This window comes from Cryptomeria japonica, chromosome 3 (assembly GCF_030272615.1).
Source record: "Cryptomeria japonica chromosome 3, Sugi_1.0, whole genome shotgun sequence".
Taxonomy (NCBI): domain Eukaryota; kingdom Viridiplantae; phylum Streptophyta; class Pinopsida; order Cupressales; family Cupressaceae; genus Cryptomeria; species Cryptomeria japonica.
The window spans coordinates 812628908-812654315 of NC_081407.1; the positions used below are offsets into that span (position 1 = coordinate 812628908).

The window sequence follows — 25408 nt, forward strand, 5'->3', positions numbered from 1 at the left end:
TTAAGATTCATTGATATAGTTGCATCTGACTAGGTTTATTATGAGCATGACAAAAGCACAATATTTGGTTAGATCTATATGGACTATGGAAAAATCGTTGTGTTTGCAATGTGCATCAAACGTGCACCTTTTGTTATGTTTGCAGCCAACCATGACTTTTGGTTTTTTTGTTTTAGTTTAATCATGAGTAAATGTTATATAATGCTAGATTATACCATATAAATGGGGAGACCATTTAGTAGTTTTGAAAAATAAAACTATGAAGGTGTTCAATAAGTTACAACTTACAAGTGCAAATGATCAGAAAACAAAATAATTTGTGAAGCTACAAAAATATGTTGATTAGTATGTGATGCCTATATTTATCTCATATAATGGTTAAACAGTGGGATAAAGTAAAGACCCTGATGATCTTTAGCTTTGTGACTGAGTCAATGTTTAATAGTTTTTGGGTCCACTCATTGATGAGAATATCTTACAGATAATTTCATGTAAAGATGTCTTCATCTAATCCTAGCTTTTACACTTGTCCTGATGCTCTATAGAATCATAATTTTACACATATAGTTTACTAACTTCATCTCAGTTGGATTTATGAGGTGTCTGTGTACATATACAGTTTGCTAAGTGCATCTCAGTGAGAGTGAATGAGTTGGCCTTGCACAGGTATGGCTCACTAACTGTGCCTCGGTGAGATTGTATGAGTTGACCTTGCACATGTATGACTCACGAACTGCATCTCAATGAGATTGAATAAGGTGTCCTTGCATAGATACATTTCACTAACTGCGCATCAGGAGATTGTATGAGTTGGCCTTGCACATGTATGGCTCTCTAACTGTGTCTCAGTGAGACTGAATAAGTTGTCCTTGCATAGATACAGTTTACTAACTGCATTTAGTTATAGCTTGAGTGCATTTTCCTTGTACATGTTGAATTAACCAAGCACTTGGTTGGGAATTTTTATCCACTTATCATTTTTATGTTTTAACTGTTTCGGAGACATAATTTTCTACCAAAGCCTTGTTGAGGTCTAGTCCAAATACATGCAAAATTGCTTGGGATTAATCCTTGCTGAGTACCCTTTTTCTCAGCTGTACCTGCCTTTTGCAGTCAAACTCTGACATTGCTGTTTCTACATTTAATGCTCCTACACAGTAGTACAATATTGTCTGCCTTTTGGCCGAGCTGTTGTTCCTTACATGCCAGCATCTACCTTATTATTGGTTTTCTCTTCTTAGAATCATTCTTTGCAAGCTTTCCTCTGTGCCTTTTGAGCAGTTGTTCACTTTGTTTCTGGAACTTTCATCAGCAGCACTGTGGGGTCAAAGATTGCTGCTTAAATCATGTCAGATATGTACAGGGAATGTTTTCAATCTGTTTTCTTGAGTTCAATGTAGGAAAAATCAGGAATAAATTTGACAATTGGTGAGTAATTAGGATTTGAACCTGTTGGTGATTTGATTTAAATTAGATTGCTGATTTCTCTTGTTAACTTGGGCATGATTCCTGAGAGAAAAAAAAATTAGGAGTAACTTATGACTTAATCACGAATTTTTGAATTAATTGGGAAAAGATAGCAATTTATTTACAAAAAACTTGCCTTTATTTTTTTCTTTATTTTTTATGAATTTTTCAACATTTTTGAATTTCCCAAAATTTACCAAGTTTTCCCAATTAAATCCTGATTGATGTACAAACTCATTTTCTTTTGGTTTAATGAATTTTTCTTGAGAATGATTTATACTACTATGACACATAGTTCAATAGCTCACTTCTAATGTGTTTTCAAGATACTATAGTACTTGATTGATGAACTAATGAATTACGTATTGCGTCATTTTATTTTTTAAATTTTTGTAATGCCCCAAAATGTCAATTTCTTAGTCTTGCAAAGTTCTTGAAGTCTAAGGCTGTAGGTGTATAGGTCTACACACTTAGTGTTGATGGTGATTCATAACTATAACCTATCTATTGTTGTCCAATGAAAATATTGTGATGTCTTCACACATCGCCCCATTGCAAATGGGGACTTGTTGATGTGCTTTTTGTACACGACCAAACACAGAATAAAATACCTAAAGGTACCTTATCCTCTCTTGAGCAAAGTTTCCCGACTGCTGAAGATCTCGCCGAAGGATCAGTCGAGGCAACTCCAAGGTTCTGTTATGTAGGATCTCTACTCGTGGATAAGCTCTTCGTGGTATGATGTGATTTTGCCGGAATCACAAGGGGACTTACACTTGATGACTGAACGTCCGATTTGCTTTGAATATTACTGGAACACAGGATTTCACTAGCCTAGATTTTTGAAAAAAGGAAAAAAGGATGAGGCGAGGAAAGGATCTAATTCTGACACTAAGAATGTAAGAGCAATGAATGACCTTTGATGAAATTCTAACTAAGTCTTGTTTTGACATCCCAGGACCATCTCCACAAGGTTAGTGCGATCTTCAGAGGAAAGCTTTATGATGTTCAGATCATCACTACAGGCATAGACACCATCAGGCTGATGCATGTCAATGAAGAAGCGACAATTGAAGTTAAGCTCAAGTTGAATGATTCCAGTTGACTACAAAAGGCAAGTTTGCAATCAACAAACTGCTAGTAGTATGGATATACAAATTTCACCATCAATCAAACACATTTCTTCCACTCATCTAATAACATTAAATCAAATCTGAGAAGTATAGAGACCATGCAAATTGTTGAATCGACCCATAGATTTCACCATTTCTTCAATGAAGTTTACAAGTCTTTGACAACAACATGTTGGCAACAATCTTTGCCTTCATTTTCACATTTCTTCATTCAAACAAGCGTTTTTACCTTCATTCAAGCTTGGGAATGCGTTAGTTCTAGGTTTTGGTCAAAGTAGAATGTCTTATGGAGAATTTCGCTCTAGACCCTTTGGAAGGTTCAGGAGCGAAATTTGACATTTTGGTCTCTCCGTTAGGATCATTTTATGGAATATAACATTTAAGTATATTATACTTTAAGTTATATTCCATATATACTGTCAGGATGTTTGAGAGTGGTTTTGGACCTCCAGGAGTTATATTGCAAAATCTAGTTTTTGGAGGATTCTTCAGTTTTCCAGACTTAGTCAAATTTCAGGATTAGGACATTCTAGACTTAGCCAAATTTCAGGGCATTTGGAGATTAGGATGACATTCCAGACTTCTTCACTCACCAACTTGACCTAGCTCGGACCTTCAAGAATGATATTCACTCACCAAGCCTCACAATTAGCAACAAGAGCAAAACCAGGCTCTAAGGAAGACTCTCAAAGAAACCCTAATTTTGGGGCCCCAAAGACTCAACCTAGCTCAAGCAGAGCCCGCCATCCTAGGGATCCCTTTGGCAACACTCAGCATGCAAAGGCTAACAGACAAAACCCTAAAAGACCTAGAAAGCAAAACCCCACAAAGCGAAAAAAAGTAGGGGTCCCCATTTGCAATGGGGCGATGTGTGAATACGTCACAACAGGGCCCACACTTTTTTTGGCTTTGTGGCATAGGTGTTTTAGCTTAGTTGCCTCTACTTGGCAATAGTTGTAGTTTTTAACCTTTGTTTATGAGCGAGGTTTGTCTTGTTGGTCTGAGTAAGGTATGTTGATCAGGTCAGGGAGTCATGTTTCATGTTTGGAAACCATGGTGGAGCATCATGACAAAGTGTTAGGGGCAAGATTGTGGAAAGTACAAAATGTTGTCAAAAGATGTAAAATATTGTCAAATTTTGTCAAAATTGCTCAAATGTTGTTGAAATCGACAAAAAATGTCAAAAGTTGCAAGATCTTGTCAAGTTTTCAAAGTTGCTAGAATGTTGTCAAGATTGCTAAAAAATGCAAAAAATGTTATAAAGGTGTTGTTAGTGTCAATTACTAGGGATTTAGGGTTTTTGAAATGCTAAGCATGGAAGAGATGGAAATTTGATCCCTAGACAAGGAAATTCCTTGTCAAGGTTGGATTTTCCAACCTTGACACGGGAGGAATAATGAGAAAATCTTTAAACAAAATGGTGTAAAGAAATTCTTTGTGGGGAGTGCAATTCGAAACTAACTTGTGGATTTTCAAATTAAAATTGTTTTTCCTTAGCAAAATTCCTATGTTTTCACTTGGAAATCCTTCACCAATGCTTTGTCCTTAGGAACTTTTGTTCTAAGCATAAAAAATCCAGCTCTGCCAAGGAATTGTGCCCAACAATCCAGCTAAAACATGTTCAAGACATCAAAAATCCAGCTCAAATGTGGATTAACGCTCAATATTCCAGCTCAACTAGGTTCTAGAGCTCAAAAGTCCAGCTTAATTAAGAAATCACGCCCAAGAATCCAGCTTACACAAGGGATAGCGCTCAACAATCCAGCTAGACCATGTTTTGGTGCCCAAACAATCCAGCTAACTGATGGATTAGCACCCTCATGTCCTTAAGTCGTCTCACCAAGTGTTCATCACAAATTTTGAGTCCAAGTAGCACTAGGGTGAAGTTTTCTTTCGAAGTCGGCCTCCTTATTGACAAAATCAAATCTTGGAAATGAAAATTGAAACACGAAAAGCAAGTTGGCTTATGTGGATAAGAATTCAAATTTCAAAATTTCAAAATATAAGCCAAGTCGGCCTTACTAGAGGGGTGCAATGTCAAGTGTGAGAGAGGCCTATAAATCAAAGGCAAACCTAATCATTCAAACATCAAATTAACTCAATTCCAAGGTGAACAACATAAGAGCAGACCTGAGTGAAGATAACCAGTAGATCTGAGATGAATTTTAATCAATTACCTTTCAATCTGGAGCGAATTTTGTTAAGGGCAGATTGTAATGTTGTGAGACATTTACATTAGGGTTTGAGGCAGACCTAATGCGAACTACCAGGTCTAATTTAAATTTTCAAATCAGACCTGATTGAGAACAATTTCCACCGGTAGAAAGTCATTTCCAGACTTGAAAATTCAAATTCCAGATTGGGAGGAGCTTTTAGGAAGTATGATGTGTGAAGTGTTAGTATTTATCTCATTTATTCCTTGATGTTTTGATGCAAATTTTTTTTGTCTTTCAGGTTCAAGTTTCAACACAAGGAGGCAAGATAACATGAGTTCAAGATCTACATGTCACAACCCTCCTTTATCACTTTTTTTGATTTAAAATACAAAACTCTATTTATATTCTTTGGATGAATTATGGAATGAATATTGTAAGGGAATAAATTAATAAACCACACACACATGGAAAATGCATATATATTTTAAAATTGTTATTTAATTTCCCTCACCCAAATTAAGGCACATGTTGTAGGAGGAATAAGAAGCTTCTAGAGGCTTCTCCACCTCCTTGCATGTAACTCCTCCCACTAAGCCTAATTAATTTGCATGGAGGCCAAATTGGGAGAAGAATCTCTTTTTTAAATTAAAAAAATAGGTAGTGGGAAATGGTAATTTCTTTTATAAAATGGGAACAAGTTTCAAAGGAAAAGCTAGCTAATCTTGATAAGAAATTTCTGCAAGTTGAATTCTCTTTGGTAGTCCACTTCATTGGCAGCAAGGATTTTGTTGGAGGATTTTTCTTCAAATTGGAGGATCAAGGAGGACTCCACACCATCTTCAAGCATCCAGGTTCCTCCAAATTAGTTCATGCATCTCATTTTTATGGTAGATTAGATTTGATTAGATTAATTATGAGTATGAAATTTTAATCGTATTTTGTTAAAGAATTAGTTTAGATTTTGTAGAAAATGAGAATCCTGGTTTTAATAAGGTTCATTGTTAAAATTCTTGATATGAATTTAGTTTTTAGATTTTTGTAAAGAATGAGATTTATTGTAAAATAAGATTCATTGTTTAAATTTTAGTTTCAGATTTTAGAGAATAAAATTCATTGTTTTTGTCTTAAATTTTGTAGAATGAAATTCTTTTCTTTTGAAAATAAGATACATTAGTTTCAGATTTTAGAGAATAAAATTCATTGATTTTGTCTTAAATTTTGTAGAATGAAATTCATTTCTTTTGAAAATAAGATACATTAGTTTCAGATTTTAGAGAATAAAATTCATTGTTTTATCTTGGATTTTGTAGAATGAAATTCATTTCTTTTGAAAATAAGATACATTAGTTTCAGATTTTAGAGAATAAAATTCATTGTTTTATCTTGGATTTTGTAGAATGAAATTCATTTCTTTTGAAAATAAGATACATTAGTTTCAGATTTTAGAGAATAAAATTCATTATTTTGTCTCAGATTTGTAGAATGAAATTCATTTTCTTTCTTGAAAATAAGATTCATTGTTCTAATTCTGATAAGAAATTAGTTTTCAAGTAAATGGAAATTAGATTATTATCTTCAGTTTATTTTGATAAAAATTAGATCTCCCTGTGTGTATAAATAAATCTCCTCCCTCTGTGAATGAATTTTCCCTGTGTAAAAATAAAAATAAAAATGGATAACTTTCTCTGTGAATGAAATCTTTTTTTTCTTCCTGTGTAAAGGAATGAATTCCTTTCTCTGTGAATAAGCTTTCCCTGTGTAGGAAACAGAAGAATTGAAAAAAAGAAATAAACTCCCTCTATCTGTGAATGAATTTCCCTGTAGAAAACAAAGAAATGGAAAAAAAGGAATCCCTCTGGTTATTGTTTCATTTTGTCCCTAAGGCAAACCTGCAACATTATTAATTACCTATTTTTTTTGTTATAATACTCCTGTATAAAATGATAATGTCAATACTATAACAAATATATATATATATATATATATATATAAGTAACCCAAAAAAAATAAAAACAAAAAAAAATTAAAAAACGAAAATAAAACTTTCGAACTTCACCCTCGCCCGTAACGCATGGCGTTTTGCTTTAATGGTAGCCCGCATGCAGGGACGGTTACATAGTAACCGTTGCAGGGTACGGAGGGGCCCGCAGGGTCCCCTCATCCCTGCGGACCTGCGCATGCAGGGCCGCAGGGGTGATGGGACCCGTGGTCCCCACCCCGCAACCCTCTATATTATTATAAAACAATGCAAGCCCTCTTTGCCATTAAGTTAGAATTTAGTTTTTTTTTTATTATTATTTAAGTTTCGAAATTTGAAATTGTAATTTGGTTATTTTTTTTTTTAAAAAAAAAAAAGGAAACAAAGTTAATTTTTATTTAGTCTTTTTTTTCTTCTTTAGTTGATAATAATGACATTAGGAAATGATGATTTTTTTTTCCTTAGTATGAATTTAAGGATATCGACTTTCAATTGAAAATAGGATTAATGTGTAGCAAGATTGTAATTAAACTATCCTAAATAAACTTTAAAATTTTTAAGACACTCGATTGAGATTAACTTACCTTATTACAAGTACTTAGATTTAATCGTTATTTTGGATTCGTTAAGTCATCTTTCATCATAGATTAATTGCTTTCGTTAATGGTTCATAGCATGCGAATTTTTTTAGGATAATTATATCTTCCATGCAATTACTATTATGCAAGTTCATTTGCTATGCAAATTACACTTCAAGTAGTTACTTCAATTATTTACGCTTTCATTTTGTCATTCGTAGTTAGAAAATTAAATAAAGGAAGTTGGAAAACCAAAACTAGCAGCGTTCGGTATATATGGTGCCTCTGGGTCACGCTTACGGGTAATGCCGTCGTGTTGAACTACTGCACTTAGCGCCTAATAAAGCTGCATTAACGACGTCTGTGGCATCGTCCCTATAAATCGTCGGGGAGTAATAAGGGTCATTTGGAAGTTAAAAATCCAAGGGGCGGGTAATCCCTCTTGGATCGATAATTAATAAGATAACTTTTAATTGAATTTCACATCCGTTGAGATAAACCATAGTAAACCCCTCTTAGGGATGGTCTAGTTAAGAGCTCTCGTGAAAATGACTTTATTTATCTATTTATTCACCTCGAAGGGATATTGGTGATTTGTAATTGGGTGACGCTCATGTTAAGTATTAGGATCTAGTTATTTTGTTAGGCCACAAGCAATAGGCCATCTTGAGCCTTCGCTTAAGTGCTACCTTCGTGGGTAGCAACCGCAGAGAAACTGTCTGGGACACTGACCCTAGAAAGGGTTGCGTACCCACAAAAATCAGTTTACATCAAACCATAGATTAGAAGATAGAACTACATACTTTACGCCTTGATCCCACGCCGAAGTGGGTATGTAGGCAGTCTTGGGACGGAGTTGTCCCTCGTACTCAGGCGTTCGTGGGTGGGGTCTAGGCTTGGTTGAGTAAGAATCCTAATCGAAAGATAAGATAATCAAACTCAATTCAATGCATACTCGGAAGGAATCCCGTATGGATTCGCTTGACTTCCCGAGGCTTTAAGCCAAATTCCGAGGCGGAATTCAAGCTTGTCTTATTTTCTTATTACTCCTAAGGACGGCGACCTCGGTGCATTCTTGTTAGAAGAATGTAGTACTTAGTGAGTGGCTCAGGACCCGAATGGTCCCGATGAGTCTAAGTCTCTGGCCAGAGCATCTCCTATCCCGTTTGGATGGATGCCTACCCTGTATGGGTAGATGCCTATCCCGTATTTGATAGATGAAATTTACGTCCCGTATGGACAACTGCCTAACCCGTATGGTTAGAAGCTCATCCCGAATGGATGAATGCCCAGTCCTATTTGGATGGATGCCCAGAGTATGCAATTGAATAAAACGTAATAAAGAAAAAAAAAATATACTCAATTTTTGTTGGATCAATTTTGGTGGGTTATTACACTACACATTCAAGCCAAAGGGAGATGAAGGATTCAGCTGTGACAAGGATTTCTCGACATCAAGAGGGAAGATCAGCACATTCACATTTCAATGATGAAGTCAAGGAGAAACATCATCGCAACTTCAAAGATGCAACTTGGAGAGATGACTTCACAAGGATGCACAAGGGGAGCAAATCAACATCATGAAGGACTTACACATCAATATCCACGCTTCAAGAAAGGAATTTCAAGTTCAAGACATTCAAGAGGAGGGTGATCAAAGTGATGGAACTCATCAAGAACGTTAGAAGGGGAACAAGAGAACATTGCTTTACAAAGGGAATTTTACAACATTGTCCTTGGATTTCCAAGATCAACATGAGGACTTTACAATAGGGGAGATTGCTCTACGCCAAGGAAATCAAGGATCCTCAAGGACAATATGGAGATGATGGTGAAGCATGGACAACACTAGGACAAGGATCACATTACAAAGAGGTAGTGGGACATTAAGGAATTGCAAATACAAGACAAAGAATCCAAAATGATAGGATATACATTAGAAGGGTTTCCACATCATGAAGTCTGGAACTACATCAAGGAATTTAAAAGTCAAAGATGTCCAAGGAAGGGATTAATTTCAAGATTCCAAAATTGAAGGTGGAAATTCATCATAAGTAGGTGAATTCCCAAATGCCAAGATGTGAAAGTGAAATGTGATCAAGGACATTTTGATAGTTTCAGAAGAGTTAAGTAAAGTTAGAAACTTGATCACTGAAATGATGCCATTTGGGAATATTATCCATCATCACATCAAAGGATTGGAAACGTTGAGTATCAAGAGATATTGCCCAAAAGAAAAGGCTTCTTTGTGATGATCAAAAAAAGAGAAAGCTGAGTTGGTGCCTAATCACATTCAACCAATCAAATAATTCAAAGTCAAGGCTTCCAAGTTCATTATAAATGACTCATCCTACGAGGATAACAACTATACATGTGGAAGGCACTAAATTCAATGTACTTAACCTCATTTTTCATTGGTCTGAATTCAAGGAAGGACATGTGTCCAAATGTTGTAATAATCTCATTGGTCAAAGAGGAGATAGTTGTAACTAACCTTAATTAGGGTTTCATAATCTTGGCCATTGATTTGTAATCAATCCTGGCCCTTCATTGTATTTGGGATGTCTATATAAGGCATTACCTTCTCATTTGTAAAGGTTAATAGATCAATAGTGAATAGTTGATAGTTAGCAAGTAGAAGTAGAGTAGGAGGAGGAAGCTAGAGATTGTTGCCAAGACTATGGTGGAATTAATACATGATTTTTATCGAAGCCTGGTGGATCTTTATGTGTTGTTTCAACATTTGCATGGTTTCTTGGTACTTCTCAAATTTAGTTTAAGTTCATTGATTATAATGGAGAAAGTTCATTGATTATAATGGAGAAATGTGATGATACTTGATGGAATTCTGGTTCATACCATTTGGAATTTGTTGATTGTAAATTGTAGTGTATGGTTAGTTTGAACCTGATTTAGCACTAGTTCTATTGTGGATGTTCACTTGAATTGCGTTAGTATTGGGTATTTGATGAACATTTACAATATGAAAATCCTTCGTTTCCTTTAGAGATTGCATCGGTTTTGTGTAGTTGTTTCCTCATGGTGAAGCAAGGCATGATTATGGAATCCATTTATCTAAGCCCTATCCTTTATCATCGTTGTCCTTAGGTTTAGATTAGATTTTTCAACCCTTCATCCTTTTGTCTTTTACTTTTAAAGTCAATTAAGTGTTCTGCATCCAGCAAAACGTAAGTCCCTTTGTGATTACTGGCATTATCACATCATGCACACCGAGTCTATCCAGAATATATGATCGATTGTTCGCATTGTAAACCTTCGAGTTGCCTTATTTGATCACATTATTTAGCACATGAGGTTTCTTTGGTCAAGAGAGGATAGAATACTTAGTATTTTATTCTATGTTTGAGGTGTCATAAAAACACATCAACATAAACAAATACTGATTTTAGATTATTCATTTCCAAAACAAATTAAATAAAGCAATTGCACTTCTTTTTATAATTTTATCTTTTCCGTATTGAGTCATGTTTTCATTGTTTTCATTGTCTAATATAGCATTCAGTAGTGCAGATACAAAAGAGAGTCATGTTTGATCCCAAATATCATGCAACCCCTTGTCCATGATAAGACAACCATGCCTAGGATGGGTTATGAACAAACCGTAGGTAATTGAAAGAGTATTTATTGGAGTTTATTGTTCTTGTATGGATTCTTACCTCAAACAAATGTAATGTATTTAGCAAAGCTTAGATTCCCAACCTACTTTGCTGGCTATGATGCATTAATAACTAAATTTAAAAAATACATCAAATGATATACCTCTATCAAATAACCGTTCATATTTATTCTAGACCTAGTTGGCATTATATCCTTCTTGCAATGGCCATGGTCTTAATTGCAAGTTCAAAATAAGAATTATAATTGCTAACTGTTTTTTAAATTTTTTTATGGCCATACCAAAAGAATCTTTGATTTTTTTCTCGCATAGAGAACTTGAAAATCTAGTGCATAGAATTTTTAAATTTTTTATAAATATTTATTTTTAATAATTTTTAAAGTCAAACTTAATCAAAATACTATAGTGTTTATGGGATGTTAGCTTTTGTCTAAATTTTTTTCATTAAAAAAAATTATGTCCTCTTGGAGTAGATTCTCTCCTATAGTGCACAATATATTTTTCAAAATTTCAATTATATTTTAATATTTAATTTTTTTTCTTAGTTAACCTCGTGGATGATCGTAATAACCTATTTGCAATAATTTTTAAAATTACAGTAAAACTAATCAAAATATATGTATAATTTTAATTTTTTGGATGTTAGACTCCAAGCTCTACCAAAGTGTCTTCTCCAATTTTCATGGAAGTAACCTTGGTTGAAATTTTTTGGAGTTGAAGTTGAAGTTGAATATGCCTCAAAAGAGGGGTCAAGTTACCGTAGGCTGCCACATGAACAGTTTTGGGTAAAAGAGTTTAGACTTGAACTCTTTCGTGTAAAAATGTTTCAGTTGAAACATTGCATGTAAATTCAAACTTGGTTTGAGTTTTAAAATTAAATTATAACTATTTGATGGTTTTGGGTGAAAGGGATTTGCTAGAAAATCTTTGTGCAACATAGGTGCCACGTAGTTTCAGGTGAAACTATTTTGCTTGAAACTATTTAGGGCGAAATTGTTTCATTCGAAACTACTTTGTTGGCTAGAAGTGTGACAATTTTGAATTTTCATTGCTCTAAAAGATATGAATAACCGATATAAATTTTGATATTTGTGACAGTTCTTAGTATTGGGTGAAATTGTTTGGCCTGAAACTACTTTGTTGGCCGAAAGTGTGAGATAGTTTTCAACTTCATCCATCTATAAAATATGAATAACCAATATAACTTTTGATAATTTGCAACAATACTTGTGAATGCAATGAGAATCGATCTATTTTTCATAATTTACAACAATACTTACGAATGTAATGATGATCAATCTATCCAAGATTATCTTGATGGACACCACATAATGCTATGAATTGACATTTGTGTTTAGCTTATTTGAAGATTATTAACATGAACATTGTGTATTTTATAAAAAAAATTGATTAAACTTTGTAAAACTCTAACCCTTTAATTGTATGCATTGATAAGAATTAGGATGTTATGGAAGCTTATACAAGTTTTTTAATCACACGTGGATTGACATTTATGATTGTTTTGTTAACTAGCAAATCCATAAATCTATTAGATTGTAGTGTTGCATTATCATTGCTGGACACCTTATCACTTGAATCAAAATTTGTAATGGTTTGGCCTAAGTTCTTTCTCCTTTTTGAGTGGATGAGAGAGTATGTCCTCCAATTCCTCTTAGACTAGGTTATTGGGTTCGCCTCTGGGCCCCCCTGGTTCGGGTCCAAGTTCGACCGGGTCCGGTTCGACCAGGGTTCGAAAAACCCAGAGTGGGTTCGACCCTGGGTCGAACCTAGTCGAACTTGGGGTCAAACCTAGGCGGTTGGGCGGCCCGTAAAGTCAAAAAACAATGCAATTTTTTTTTTTTTTTCAATTCCGCCTTGTAAAAAGTGAAAGTTATAACCTAAAATTGACTTCTAAAACATTTTATTGACTCATTTCACCTCATTTGTGTTGCAAACAAAAGTTTTATGAGAGCAGGTTGAAGAAAGGGTGAACAAAATTATGTTTGTTTTGTTGTTTATATGATGCTATGTGACATGCAAATTTTAATTCATGCTTATAGGCTTCACAAATATCAATATATATATATATATATATATATATATATATATATATATATATATATATATATATATATATATAAAATTTACATGTTTTTGTACTAATGAACCCAAACCCCTTTTGAAAATTTTGTCGTATCGGCGTACCGGGTTCTTCGAACCCGAACCCGTGCCTGAACCCGAACCGGTAACTTAGCTCTTAGATGAAGAACTAGCAACCTGTGAAGAAAAGTAGAGAGAGAGAGAGTTATGCCTTATAAAAATTTTAGTTTAAATTTTTTTTAAATGAAACATTAAAGGTAATTTTATTTATTTATTAAATTTGTGATAAAATTTTGATTGTGAGGGGTTGTAAGTGCTGGAATTGTTGGCCATGGAAGTACGATCAATTGTGAGCATTTTTTTCTGGAACTTATCATGAGGAGCCTAAATATTTTGACCATTGGAGCATAGAAAATTAATGAACTCACTCATGAATGCATCTTGTAAATCAAGATTAGGGAAGAGCCTATGAAATGCTTCCTTGCACCCTTAAATTACTTCAGATTCTCTATATCGGGCAATCCTTGTTGGCATAAAAAGAATTTAAGCACTTAAGTATTTTGGACTTAGTGCAAAGGCAAAAAGATATAGTGTTGTGGTCATTGTGTTTCATTTCTCTTCAATAATTTTGTGCACTTGTTTGAAGAAAGTTTATTTCTTGTTCTCATTCATGATGGCCTTCATCTTTATAATCATTGAGTTGATGCCATCATGTATCTCTCCCAATCAAGTCTTGTCCATGTTAGTACAACTAATTATACTCAAAATGGGTTTGGTGAAACCAAGGAGATACTCCACATGATCCCACCAAGAGTCATCAAGGATCGTTTGCTTAATATTTCTTTTGCCTCCATATAGACCAAGGTTGGCTGATGACTATGCTAGAAAGTGCCTCTTGAACCTTAACAAGTCATCTCAAGACAATTGTCTTAGAGGTAAAATGGCTCTTTTAACAATCTATTACAAAAAAAAAAATTAAAAACAAACTTTAAAGAAGAATTAGAATACACAATCAAATTAAGACTTAAGTGTAACTAAATTGAAAAGAATAAATTTTCAACTAAAGTGAATCTAAAACATAAAATTTTATATTGCTTATCTTCAATGCTCCAATTTTGAAAATGATTTAAAGTTTAAACATTCCTTATGATATGTGGTGGTTGGTGATGAACATTTGGATCTCCTCAACCTATGCATACAGCTCTTTGATTCAATCAATTTTATTCTCAATATTTTGTAGCACAAGATTGAGAGAGTGGACTACACAAGGTGTCTGAAAGATGTGTGAATAGCATTTTACAAACAACAAAATGGCAGCTCTACAATTCTTTGTGTTGTAGTTGAGCAATATTATGGGGTCGCACTTCTTCAAATAAGAATGCTGGTAACAAATTGACCATCCTTCATTTCCCCCTCACAATCCATGACTCTAAAAAACATTCCCCTGTGAGGGGACATTGCTATGACATTGATCAAGGACTGATTTTTAGTATCTTATTATCCATCAAAAACAATGAACACCCCTATCTCAACCCGTGAATCTCTTATGGACTTTAATGAACTCATCCAATAGTTTGCAACCAAAATTGAAAGCCAACTCATTAGCATAAATGCATCTTTCTATGTGTTGATCAACAATATGTTGGCTCTCATTTTGAAATGCCATTTTCAAATCTCTTTGGTCTCCAATGTGTAGTCTGTTGTTCCTTAGGAGTGGCAAAAAATGGGTGGCTTTCTACCACAACATTAGAGGAATAGATGGGGGCATATGGGGTTTCATTTCTTTTGATCTTCTTTTTGCTAAAGGATGAGTCACTCTATAACTTGTTACTTCATCTGCTTATTCCTGCTCATCTTGGTCCAATGGCATAAATACATCATTGTCTCGAGGCCAAGTTTTGATGCTTAGTCAAGGAATTTCACACAAATGGGCTTTCACCCAACTATATGAACTTGAATACATGACATCACACCTCTTGCAAATCCAAATATAACCCCTACCACTTTCAACCAATCGTATCATATCAACATACTTTCAAAGAGAACTCGGATCTGTTTCAAATTTAGGCTGGGGCATGGAGCTACAAATAGCTGCCATTGTAATTCTTGTGGCAACAAATTGAAAACAAATAGAAACAAAAATTAGATATATAAAACCGAACTCTTAAAATTTTAAGAATAGTGATTGTAATTCTTGTGGCAACAAATTTTATAAGCAACAAATTCAAAACAAATAAAAACAAAAAATAGATATATAAAACCTAACTCTTAAAATTTTAAGCATAGTGATACATTTGTAGAAAATTAAAAGAAAACAAAGCAAGAGCATTTTTTACATGTTTGTAAAGCAAAAAAGCAAGAAAAAAAACTTACCTCATTTCAAAAATATTCTTCTATGACCTTTTAGAAGCAAATGGACACTTGCACGTGTAGCAATAGCAATACAACTATTGTGGAACTTTAAGTGATCAATCTTCACCTCTCTTAGTTGAATGATAAGCAAGAATGAAAGTTCAACCTTTTGGAATAGTATTTGTCTTTTGCAATCAAAATGTGTTAAATTGGGTTTTTTTACTATTTGAAATGCTTTCAGATGGCACTTTTAGGGTTAGGGATTCATTTTAGCGTGACCATGTCAAAGACAAAGATGAAAATTTAAAAAAAAAATCGTCCAAAAAGTGATGGATTCATTGTGAGTTTGCTACGATATATTTGGATCCTTCCAAGTTTCGCTTGGGTTCTTCCGAGATGAACCCTTCCTTCAGTGCCCATTTTGTTAGAATTTATAGAGGAGTTGGATTGGATCATGGAATTGGTTCAAATTGGATTTGAATTCAGCCAAACACTAGGTGGATTCAATAACAAAGTTTAAAAGCTTTTACTATGAACCTTTTAAAAAATCAACTTTAAAAACACAAGAAGCTTATCAATTGGAAGATATTTTTGTCACAGAGACAAGATTACATTGATCAAATGAATACAAAAGCAGATTTGAGTTGAGGAAACAATATTTTTAAATACATTAATATTTTAAAGTGCTTTGAGTATACAAAACTCATGAATTATGATATCCATGGCAGCAAAAACAAAAATCATATGATATCATGACCTATGGTAGAGAGGATCTTGTATCGTTTGGCATTGCATCATTAGCTTTGTGTGTGGGCCACTTGTATTTTGGATAAGTTTGAAGTTTTGCTACAACCATAGTAGTATTATTCAAGATTAAGATCGACTTGGTAAACTAAAAGTATAAATGTGATTCAATTACTTGGAATTTAAGTGGGGAAAAATCGAGAGAATTAAAAAAAATGTTGCTTTTTTATTTTTATTATTTGCATATTTAAACTAGAGTTGTCTTGGGGAGCAATAGCCCCGAGCAAGGTTGAGGGAAGTGTCCCTTGTGGGGGATTTAGGATCAAAACCCCTTGTAGTCAACATACAATATTGTTATTATGATTTGATAATATGGTTATATCCGACTATGTATTAATTTGTTGTCAGTTTTTGGATAGTTACAAGAGTTGGTTGATAGATAGTTGTGTTCTTATGGCAATTGTCAAGTCCTTCAAATAGCCTTTGTGTATTCAAGAAAAGTAGTTAGATACTTGGCTGACCATCTTTGGTCTACTTTTCTATTAACTAATAACTTCATGTGCAAATAAAGATATATTTTGCTCCTATATCTAGTATGCATTGTTACCTCTACCATTGATTCAAGCTTTAGTTTTATAAAATAGAACAATAAACATTTGATGCTATTGTCTTAAAAGAAATTGGGTCAAATTTAAGAGATTCATGTCCTTATGCACCAATAAGGCGGGAAAGAGACCACAAGATGTTTAAGACCAAGAGAGCAAGCAATCTTTAAGGATTGTAGGGCAAAGAGAACAAAGAAGAAAACTACAAGAAATAGGCCAAGAAACTCTAGCAATTCAATTTCAAAGTTGGAGCCTACTTTGAGAGAGAAATCAAAGTCAGAGCCGTAGTTAGAGAAACAAAACCAATTCCACTACAACAAAACATATGAAGGGAGAGTGGAGATGATATCCAAGCACTTACCACTACTTGACGAAGTGTGGGCCAATCCTTTTGAGTAAGTGGAAAAATTAGGACAACCTTCTCTACAAGAGGGAAGTTTGTACAAGAGTAATGTTTGGGGCTTTGAAAGATTTTCAATCAAAGGAGAAGAAGTTGAGCCAAGGGTGTATAAAACAAAATTTGAAGGTGGAACAATTGTGTGGAATTTCGAAGTGGAGGGAAGGTTGAAAAATTCCCATGTGTCCAAGAGTGCGAGAGAAGCATCAGAATGTCTGAATCAAAACTGCCTAGCAGGTAGGGTGTAGGCTTTAGATTTGCATCAGAACAAAACCATGGTAACAGTTGCTCAAGTTCACAGGCAATGGATCAAAGGATCTTGTCAGGTACTATAAGACTTGTGAAACAATTTGGGTAGCAAATGGGCAAAGACAATAAAGCAATTTGGCTATGTTCTTTTCTAGCTACCTCGCCAGGTGTAGTAATTGATTGGTATATAGAAATAGACCAAGCTTCTTGAAACACGTGGAATTAAAAAAGGTCTTTGAGGAAGAGTTAAAGTTCCTTTGAAGTGATAATGAAATAGTAGAAATTACAATTAAGATAAGGTAAGCTCAAAAGCATATGAGCTTATAATAGTAGACTTAAACAATTGCTTGTAAAATAGAAAAATAATGGGTTGACAATCTCAAGAAAAGATGGATCAATGAAGGTCATATCATTGGTAAAAAAAGATGAAGGTAGAACTACCCTTTTCCTATGTAGAAGTCCACAACATGGGAAATGGACATAGAAAGTGAAGACAAAATGTCCTCCCATAAAAGGAAAATAGATAGGTTTGGAAATTTGGATGATAGCAGGGATAGTGAATCAAGAATGGTATAAGTTTTTCGAAGGGACATGCTCTGGATGAAAAAATTCAAGGAAAAGAAAGAAACCAACAAAGAAACTAATGAGCTATGGTATATTGAGTGCAAAAGTGGTCACACCAAATGTAACTATCCTAGGAAAATGTTTTGTGATATTTTCTAGGTTATGGGTCATTCAATAAAAGAGTGTGCATGTAATTTGAAGACTAATAGCACACAAGTACTCTTTGCACAAGGAGAGTAGTCCACTCCATTGAAGTCACATAATGCATCTCCAACAATTATTGAAATCAAAGAGGAGGTTGAGTTCAAACACAATACGACCCCAAAGGATGCTTGAAGCAGTCACCGGTTAGGAGGGACCTCAAAGAGATCAATCCGGGCCGGTCAGCAAGAGTAAACACAACAGAAACACAAAGACATGATGGAGGCAATGTAGAACATATTGAATTATAACATGAAAATTGATTACAACCAACCGGTAACAACCGGGTTACAAAAACTGGCTCACAGGCCTTCTAAACATGCTAAAAAATACAAAATAGGTCACAACCAGGACCTTAAATCTTAAGATCTATCTTCTATGCTCAGTCTAACTTCTTCATTACATTCTAATGCTCTATTACAATGATTTATACGATCCAAGGGAATCTAGTCGGCCCAAAAGAGGGATCAAAACCTGAAGAACAAGACCTAACGTGCAAAACCAATAAGGTCAGCCTCCACCAAGAGATTCCTTCGGAAAATCCAAAGGATGAAGTGTAGATCATGGGAAAAGGTCGGCCACATGCCAAGGAACATTGGAATCAACGCTCAAGGCTTCGCAAGCTACGGAAGGGATCTGGTAGATCACCAATGCAAATAGGTCCAGGCAACCAGTAATAGGAAACTGTCTCGGAAACCGGTAGCGATAACTTGCCGGAAAACGATCCAAATGCTCCACGGTTTGGGAATAAGGAAGATGATCAAGTCTTCAAGCCAAAATCCAATTCCACAGAATCCGGTGAGCCAAATCCGAGACACACAGAAAGAAATGCTGAAACTGTAAACGGAAACAAAACAAAAATAAAATATTTTTGGTTGATGCAAGATTGCTATGAACCGAGGATGCTCCTGCATCAGACATCTGGGGTTGATGAAAAAGTGAGTTTCTCACTTTGCTGGGGTTAGAGGATAACCAAGGCAGTCTACCTCTGCCTGAGAAATCCAAGATGAATCTTCAACTAGTCCGTCCTTCCACTTCACAAGATACTCCTTATACTGACTGCTCCAGGTACTACGCCCAATCCTATTGTCCAAAATGTCTTCAATTTGATGTAAAAAATTATCAATTTTTTCTTAACAATAAATTCAAACTTCAAATATATTAAAAATATAAACGATACAAGTCTAGAGATGTAAAAATATTATAAATTACCTTGTGTCCAAATTCTATAAGGTCTCGTTCTACACAAATTTTCAAAATAATTTTCAAAACATACTTAAGAAAAAAATATGACATTTCATTGCAGCAATTTAAATGGAATTTACTTTCAATATTATATTATTTATTTAAGTTAATTATATAATGGTATTTTTATATTTATATTTAATATATAATGTACTTAATATTTATTTAGTATTATTTAAGTATATATTTATTATATATAATTTATGTTTTGGTGTATTTTATAATAGATTTATAAATATAATATTATTTAATTTAATTATCTATAAAGTCATAAGTCTTTAGTTTTACAACCTGTATTTATTCTTCCGTTTAGGAAAAAATTATTAGTTGTTCATAAGTTATTATGTTTTAAACAATTTAAGTATATTATAATAAAATATATTATATGAAAATTTCTTTATTTTAGTTTATTGTTAATTAGATTATATGCTTATTTATTTAGAATAAGTTAAATGAAGAAATTTGCATATAATATATGCTCAATTTTTATTTATTATTTAATTATATAATACATATCTTATACTTAATATAATGTATTATATATTATTAAATAAAAATATAAAATTAATAAGCATGATATATTATTGAAAACTGCTTTTCTCTCCGTCCATTTGTCTCTATCATCCTTTGTTGCTCTATCTTCACTTCTACCTCTATCTTCCTCTCACTCTATCTTCATCTCTTCCCCTCTATCTCTAGACATGTCTCCCTATATCCATCCATCTCTCACCGTTTCTCTCCCTCTCCCTCTTCATAGACCTCTATATCTATATATCGGTATCCTTGCCTCCCCCTCTCTCTCTCTCTCCATATCCCTCTCGTCCATCTCCATCTGTCTCTTTACCCCCCTCTATCTCAACCTATTGCAAACATAATGTGAGCCTTTTGGTAGGCCCCAATTGACATCATCTACTACAAAAATTTATGCAAAGAAAAAACCAAAATTTTCCCTTGTTGACCTTTCACACCTCTTCGGCATACCCATTGCACACAAAGGTGCAATTGCTAGTTATTTTTAAACCACCTTATTCTGCATCCCACGATAATTATTCATAGAGAAGACAAATTAAATTATATGTCAAACTTTCTCCATTGTACAAACATATATAACTACAGCCTTGATTGTATGACCACATATATTTGTTTCTACTGTACAACCATCTTTCTTTGTTGTCACGGTATGGTCATGCTATATTGCTGCCACCATATCTTTCTTCTACTTCTTCATCACACACAAAGGTGCAATTGCTAGTTATTTTTAAACCACCTTATTCTGCATCCCACGATAATTATTCATAGAGAAGACAAATTAAATTATATGTCAAACTTTCTCCATTGTACAAACATATATAACTACAGCCTTGATTGTATGACCACATATATTTGTTTCTACTCTACAACCATCTTTCTTTGTTGTCACGGTATGGTCATGCTATATTGCTGCCACCATATCTTTCTTCTACTTCTTCATCACACCTTTTATTATTGCCACCATATGGTCTTGCAAGGAGCTATTTGACTTTACCATAACATTAAATGAAGGGGACTTCATTGTACTGTCCAAATTTACACCTTAGGATTATATGGTTTATCTTGTTTCAACCACATAATCTCTTTCATCTATCTCTGTCGTACAATCTTTCTTGTCTTTGTTGACACTACGGTATGGTCTCTTGTAGTTGGTATACAACTTGCTCAAGGAAGTTGTGATATCTAGTTTGACACACTCCACCTTTCTCGGCCTGTATGATCTACCCAGCGTAATTTTATTCATCTAGTCTTTGTTGTATAGGATGCTCAGGCTTTAACTACTTCAAGTGTATGGTCCTTATGGGCTGCTCTTGATCACTTTATAGATTATGATGGTGGAAAAATAGGGAATTCCTCACACAAATTGGTAAATTGGATGAAAGTGCATTCTTGGAACATGAGGATACTAAACACTATTTTCATGATTAGAATGCTTCCGAAGTGCTTGCAGTATCATTTGGATCTAGTGATAGGTCTGGGTGAAAGATTTTCTAAAGCCAAAATTCTCCTTATATTAGGTGTTTTGGATATGTTGGTTCTACTTATGTGCCATGTCTACTTCCAATGGAAAGTGTTAGCATCAAGATTCCTTGTCTATAGTGTCATTACTAGTTTGGAAAATTATTACAAGTTTTTTAAAATCTTCCCGAAGGTTTCTTAATTCTTGTTTTCCTTCTTATCTGGAAGGCGACTTTTTCTTTCAGGGGGGATGATGTTGTCAGCTTATAATACCTTTATTACGATTTGCTAATATGGCTACGTCTAGCTATATATTAATTGGTTGTCGTCTTTTGGATAGTTATAGTAGTTGATTGATGGATGGTAGCCAATTGATGGGCCTTTGTGTAGTCAGGAAAGGTAGTTGGATCCTCGGCCAACCATCTAGTCTACTTTTGTAATAACTTCATATGTGAATAAAGATATACTTTACTCCTATATCTGGTATGCATTGTTATCTCTACGATTGATTCAAGTATTAGTTTTATTTGATGGAGCAGTAAACAACCCTCTTGGTGTTGAGAGGTACTGCTCTAGGCGTGCTTTGTATTATGACATAGGGCATGGTCAAGGGGCAAAGCCCATACCACCAAGCCTAAATTTAAGGCCTTGGAGACCACACAGGGCATAATTTTATCATTTTTAACCAATCACTAGTAGTCCAGATTCCAAACCCTCCAAAAAATGGAGTGTTGAAGCCAACATGTAGTAATTAGGTCCTGACTATGTTTGTTGCCAATATGTTTGTTGTTTTTTTCTTCAATGGATTATAGTTTTAACTTAAAGTGCTTTTGTTTTCTCCTTGTCTATTGCTTGCAAATGAAATGAATAGCATTTAAGTGATGCAGGTCCTTAGGGTTTTAGGTTTTAGTTTTTGTTATTTTATTTTAGTTTTTTTTTTCCAACTTTCCGTCTTTATTCTTTATGACAGAGTCTAAGGCTTGAGAATTAAGGAGTCTGACCAAACTGGTCTGAATCCCTGGGACTCATTTAGTCATGCTTGGCTTGGAGCTTGCCCATTCAGGCCAAAAACTGTCAAGTCTTGTAACTAAGATACATATAATACAGTTGATATGGGGGATGCAAGGACTTACCTTGTATACTCCCAAGAAAATGGTGGACGTCCCTTGATGTCGTGGGAATGTGTGGACATCCCAAAAAACTCTCTAAACAAGGACAATTCAAACACTAAAAAAATCTTGAGACTTCTTGGAACATGGGGGTGATGGGGAGGAGTAGTGGAGAGGTGGCCCTTTTGCATTTGAAAAATGTTTAGGATAACCCAAGAGGAGGGGGGCGCATCTCAGTGGTACAGTGCAGTTTATATTTAGCATTTAGCGTTTTGTAAACTGTAAACACAAACTTGAAATTCTAACGAGGGGTGTGCTATCTTATGAAAATTCTTGTGCTTTATCTCAGAGGATTGGAAGGCCCTGGTATGTTCTGAATGGATGGGGGACATCCCTCAATAGCTTGGGGATGTGCCCCCTAAGCCAGGAAACATCAGATGCCAAAGAAATCCCTAAACATCCCTGGAATGTGAGAGAGGGCTCCTCTGCATCCCTGAAACATTCAAAGATGGACTGAGACAGGGGACAGGGGCCATGTCCAAGTGGTGCATTGTAGTTTACAATTAAATGACATTTTCTAAAATCATTCTGTAAAGTTAAAATGCTAATGCGGGAGTGCAATCATTAATGTTTTTTGTGTATGACCTGAATTGAATACACTTGTCAAATGAAACACGTTCAAGAGCAGGGGAAGTATTTAAGAAATATCTGTCTAATTAATTACTTAATTAATTAATATTAAATTATATTATAGTCAGAGGATTATTACTAATCTCAGAAATGTTTTAGATTAGCTTATATTCCCAAGAACTTCGCCCTAATATTGTTTTTAATTATATTAATTTTTTAGAGGTGGCCAGAAATTGTGACCTGTTTGCTCTCAAATTTCAAAATATATTGGCTATGTTGAAAACTTTATATGTCATTGTAAACTATGTTCTCTGGGATATTTGCTTGGAAAAATTCATGTTGGCTTCAACACTCCATTTTTTGGAGGGTTTGGAATCTGGACTACTAGTGATTGGAATCTGGACTACTAGTATATGTCCTTGTTCTCTTCTAACTTTATTTTTTTGCTCAAAATGTTTTTTGATTTTTCTTTTTTAAGAGTTCTGTAATTCATTTGTTAAACATGGCTGCCGCAGTTTTTTTTTTGGATATTGATAATCATTGGATTTGAAATTTTGGCAAAGTAATTGCTCAATGCATGTTATTGTAAATAGTCAATAGACCTTGAATTTGACTTTGTCGATAGTGGTTTTTACTTATTTGAATAATTATTGGCTTGGTTTGATTTCTCCATGCAGGAAGGTGTTGATTTGTGGCATGTGACTGTCTCGTACGATACTCGTTGGTCAACATACATTGCCATATATGGTTAGTTTACTGATAAAGAATCATAATGAGATTGGTAGAGGTTCCACATAAATCAATATTTTCTGTATTCTGGTTTGAGGTCAAAGATTATGGAGATTTTAATGAAGTATATCCAAATAATTGTGCAGGTGTGTTGGGTTTGCTACTGTTGTCAAATTGTTGTTGTCGATTAAGGTCCAAAAGAAGAAGAGATTTTTATCAGGAAGTTGCTCCTTTAAATTCAGAAACAGCTGCCACTTGCTTTCGAACCAATCCAACGATTGGCAGCTTATGCCCACACAATGAAATGCAGACAAATTCTACAGAAGCTGACATGACAGCACTAGAAATATCTGATGAAAATCTGTGTACCATCTGTTTTGAGGATCGGAAGAACTGTTTTTTCCAGCCATGTGGTCATTGTGCAACATGCTACAATTGTGGTCTGAGGTGAAGCATCTACTACTCGACACCACACTATATTTTCTTCTGCATAACAGATGTTGATAATTATTAAGTCCCAAGTGAAAGACAGCGATTATTAAATTTCTTTTTAGCTAAAGATATGCTTTCTTTACCATTTCTTAATGATAATTGTTTTGCACTTTTTCGTCATCAGGGTAAAGGAGGCTTCTGCGGCATGCCCAATCTGTAGACAGCCTATTCAAGATGTACGGAAAATATACATTACTTGATCATTCAAGGATCTGCATCACTTTCCAGTTTATTGTGATTCTAAATATTATCATGTGGTCAAATACTGTTTCAAATTTGATGCACATGTACACAAATTAATAATAATTGGAATTAAAAGAAAATGTTTTATAACAGATGTCAATACCATCTGAGGATCTTTTCTAAGATATTTTATTGTCATTGAGTAAAGCTATAATACTAGTATGAAGTCATCGACTACTAAATTTTGTGCATTACCAGGAAATTCTCAAGATAAAGGAACATCATATAGCAGATTGTATTTTATTTAATAAATGAAAATCTGTCATCTATTACCAAACCATCATAATGCATTATGCTCAAACGATTTTGAGGGATTGATTTTGTTACTCTAATGTATTGTCCCAATACATTGCTTTAGATGGCGATGTTCAATTTGTATGTTGCCAATCCTAAAATTTCTGCATATTCATGTCCATTTTATAACATTTCAGACGTGTTTTTAAAGGCATGTAATCATAGCCGGTACTCGTTTTTGGGCATTAATTATTATTTTTTAGATCCTAAAGCACAATCTCGGAATGTCAAATAAAACCTTGTTTTTCCCTATATTTAAGATTATGCCAAGTACAGCTCCCATTCTGAGTCTCCAGCCTAGGGGTGGAATCTGACACAAGGATAAAGAAAGATACGAAATTTTTTGCTTTTAGATGCTGAATTTTGATTAGTTTTATGAAAAATTTGTATGAAGTTGTAATGTTGATATTCTCAGACTACGGAGGTAGATAGGAAGTTTTCTGCAGAGCTCTGAATAAACTTTACCGTTATTTTTGTGGGATGAAAATAAGTTTAATCAGGGATATTGCCCTTCTT

General features: G+C 34.4%; 1 protein-coding gene across 1 annotated transcript in view; it reads left to right on the plus strand.

Annotated features, from left to right (window-relative positions):
* Window positions 1-24878, plus strand: part of LOC131054347 (E3 ubiquitin-protein ligase APD2) — a 79517-nt gene extending 54639 nt beyond the window's left edge. Inside the window, exons 8-10 of the mRNA XM_057988833.2 lie at window positions 23812-23881; window positions 24010-24310; window positions 24480-24878. Of these exons, the coding sequence (XP_057844816.1) occupies window positions 23812-23881; window positions 24010-24310; window positions 24480-24555 (447 nt within the window). The 3' untranslated portion in view covers window positions 24556-24878. The remainder of the gene's footprint in view (window positions 1-23811; window positions 23882-24009; window positions 24311-24479) is intronic.
* Window positions 24879-25408: the final 530 nt, after the last annotated feature.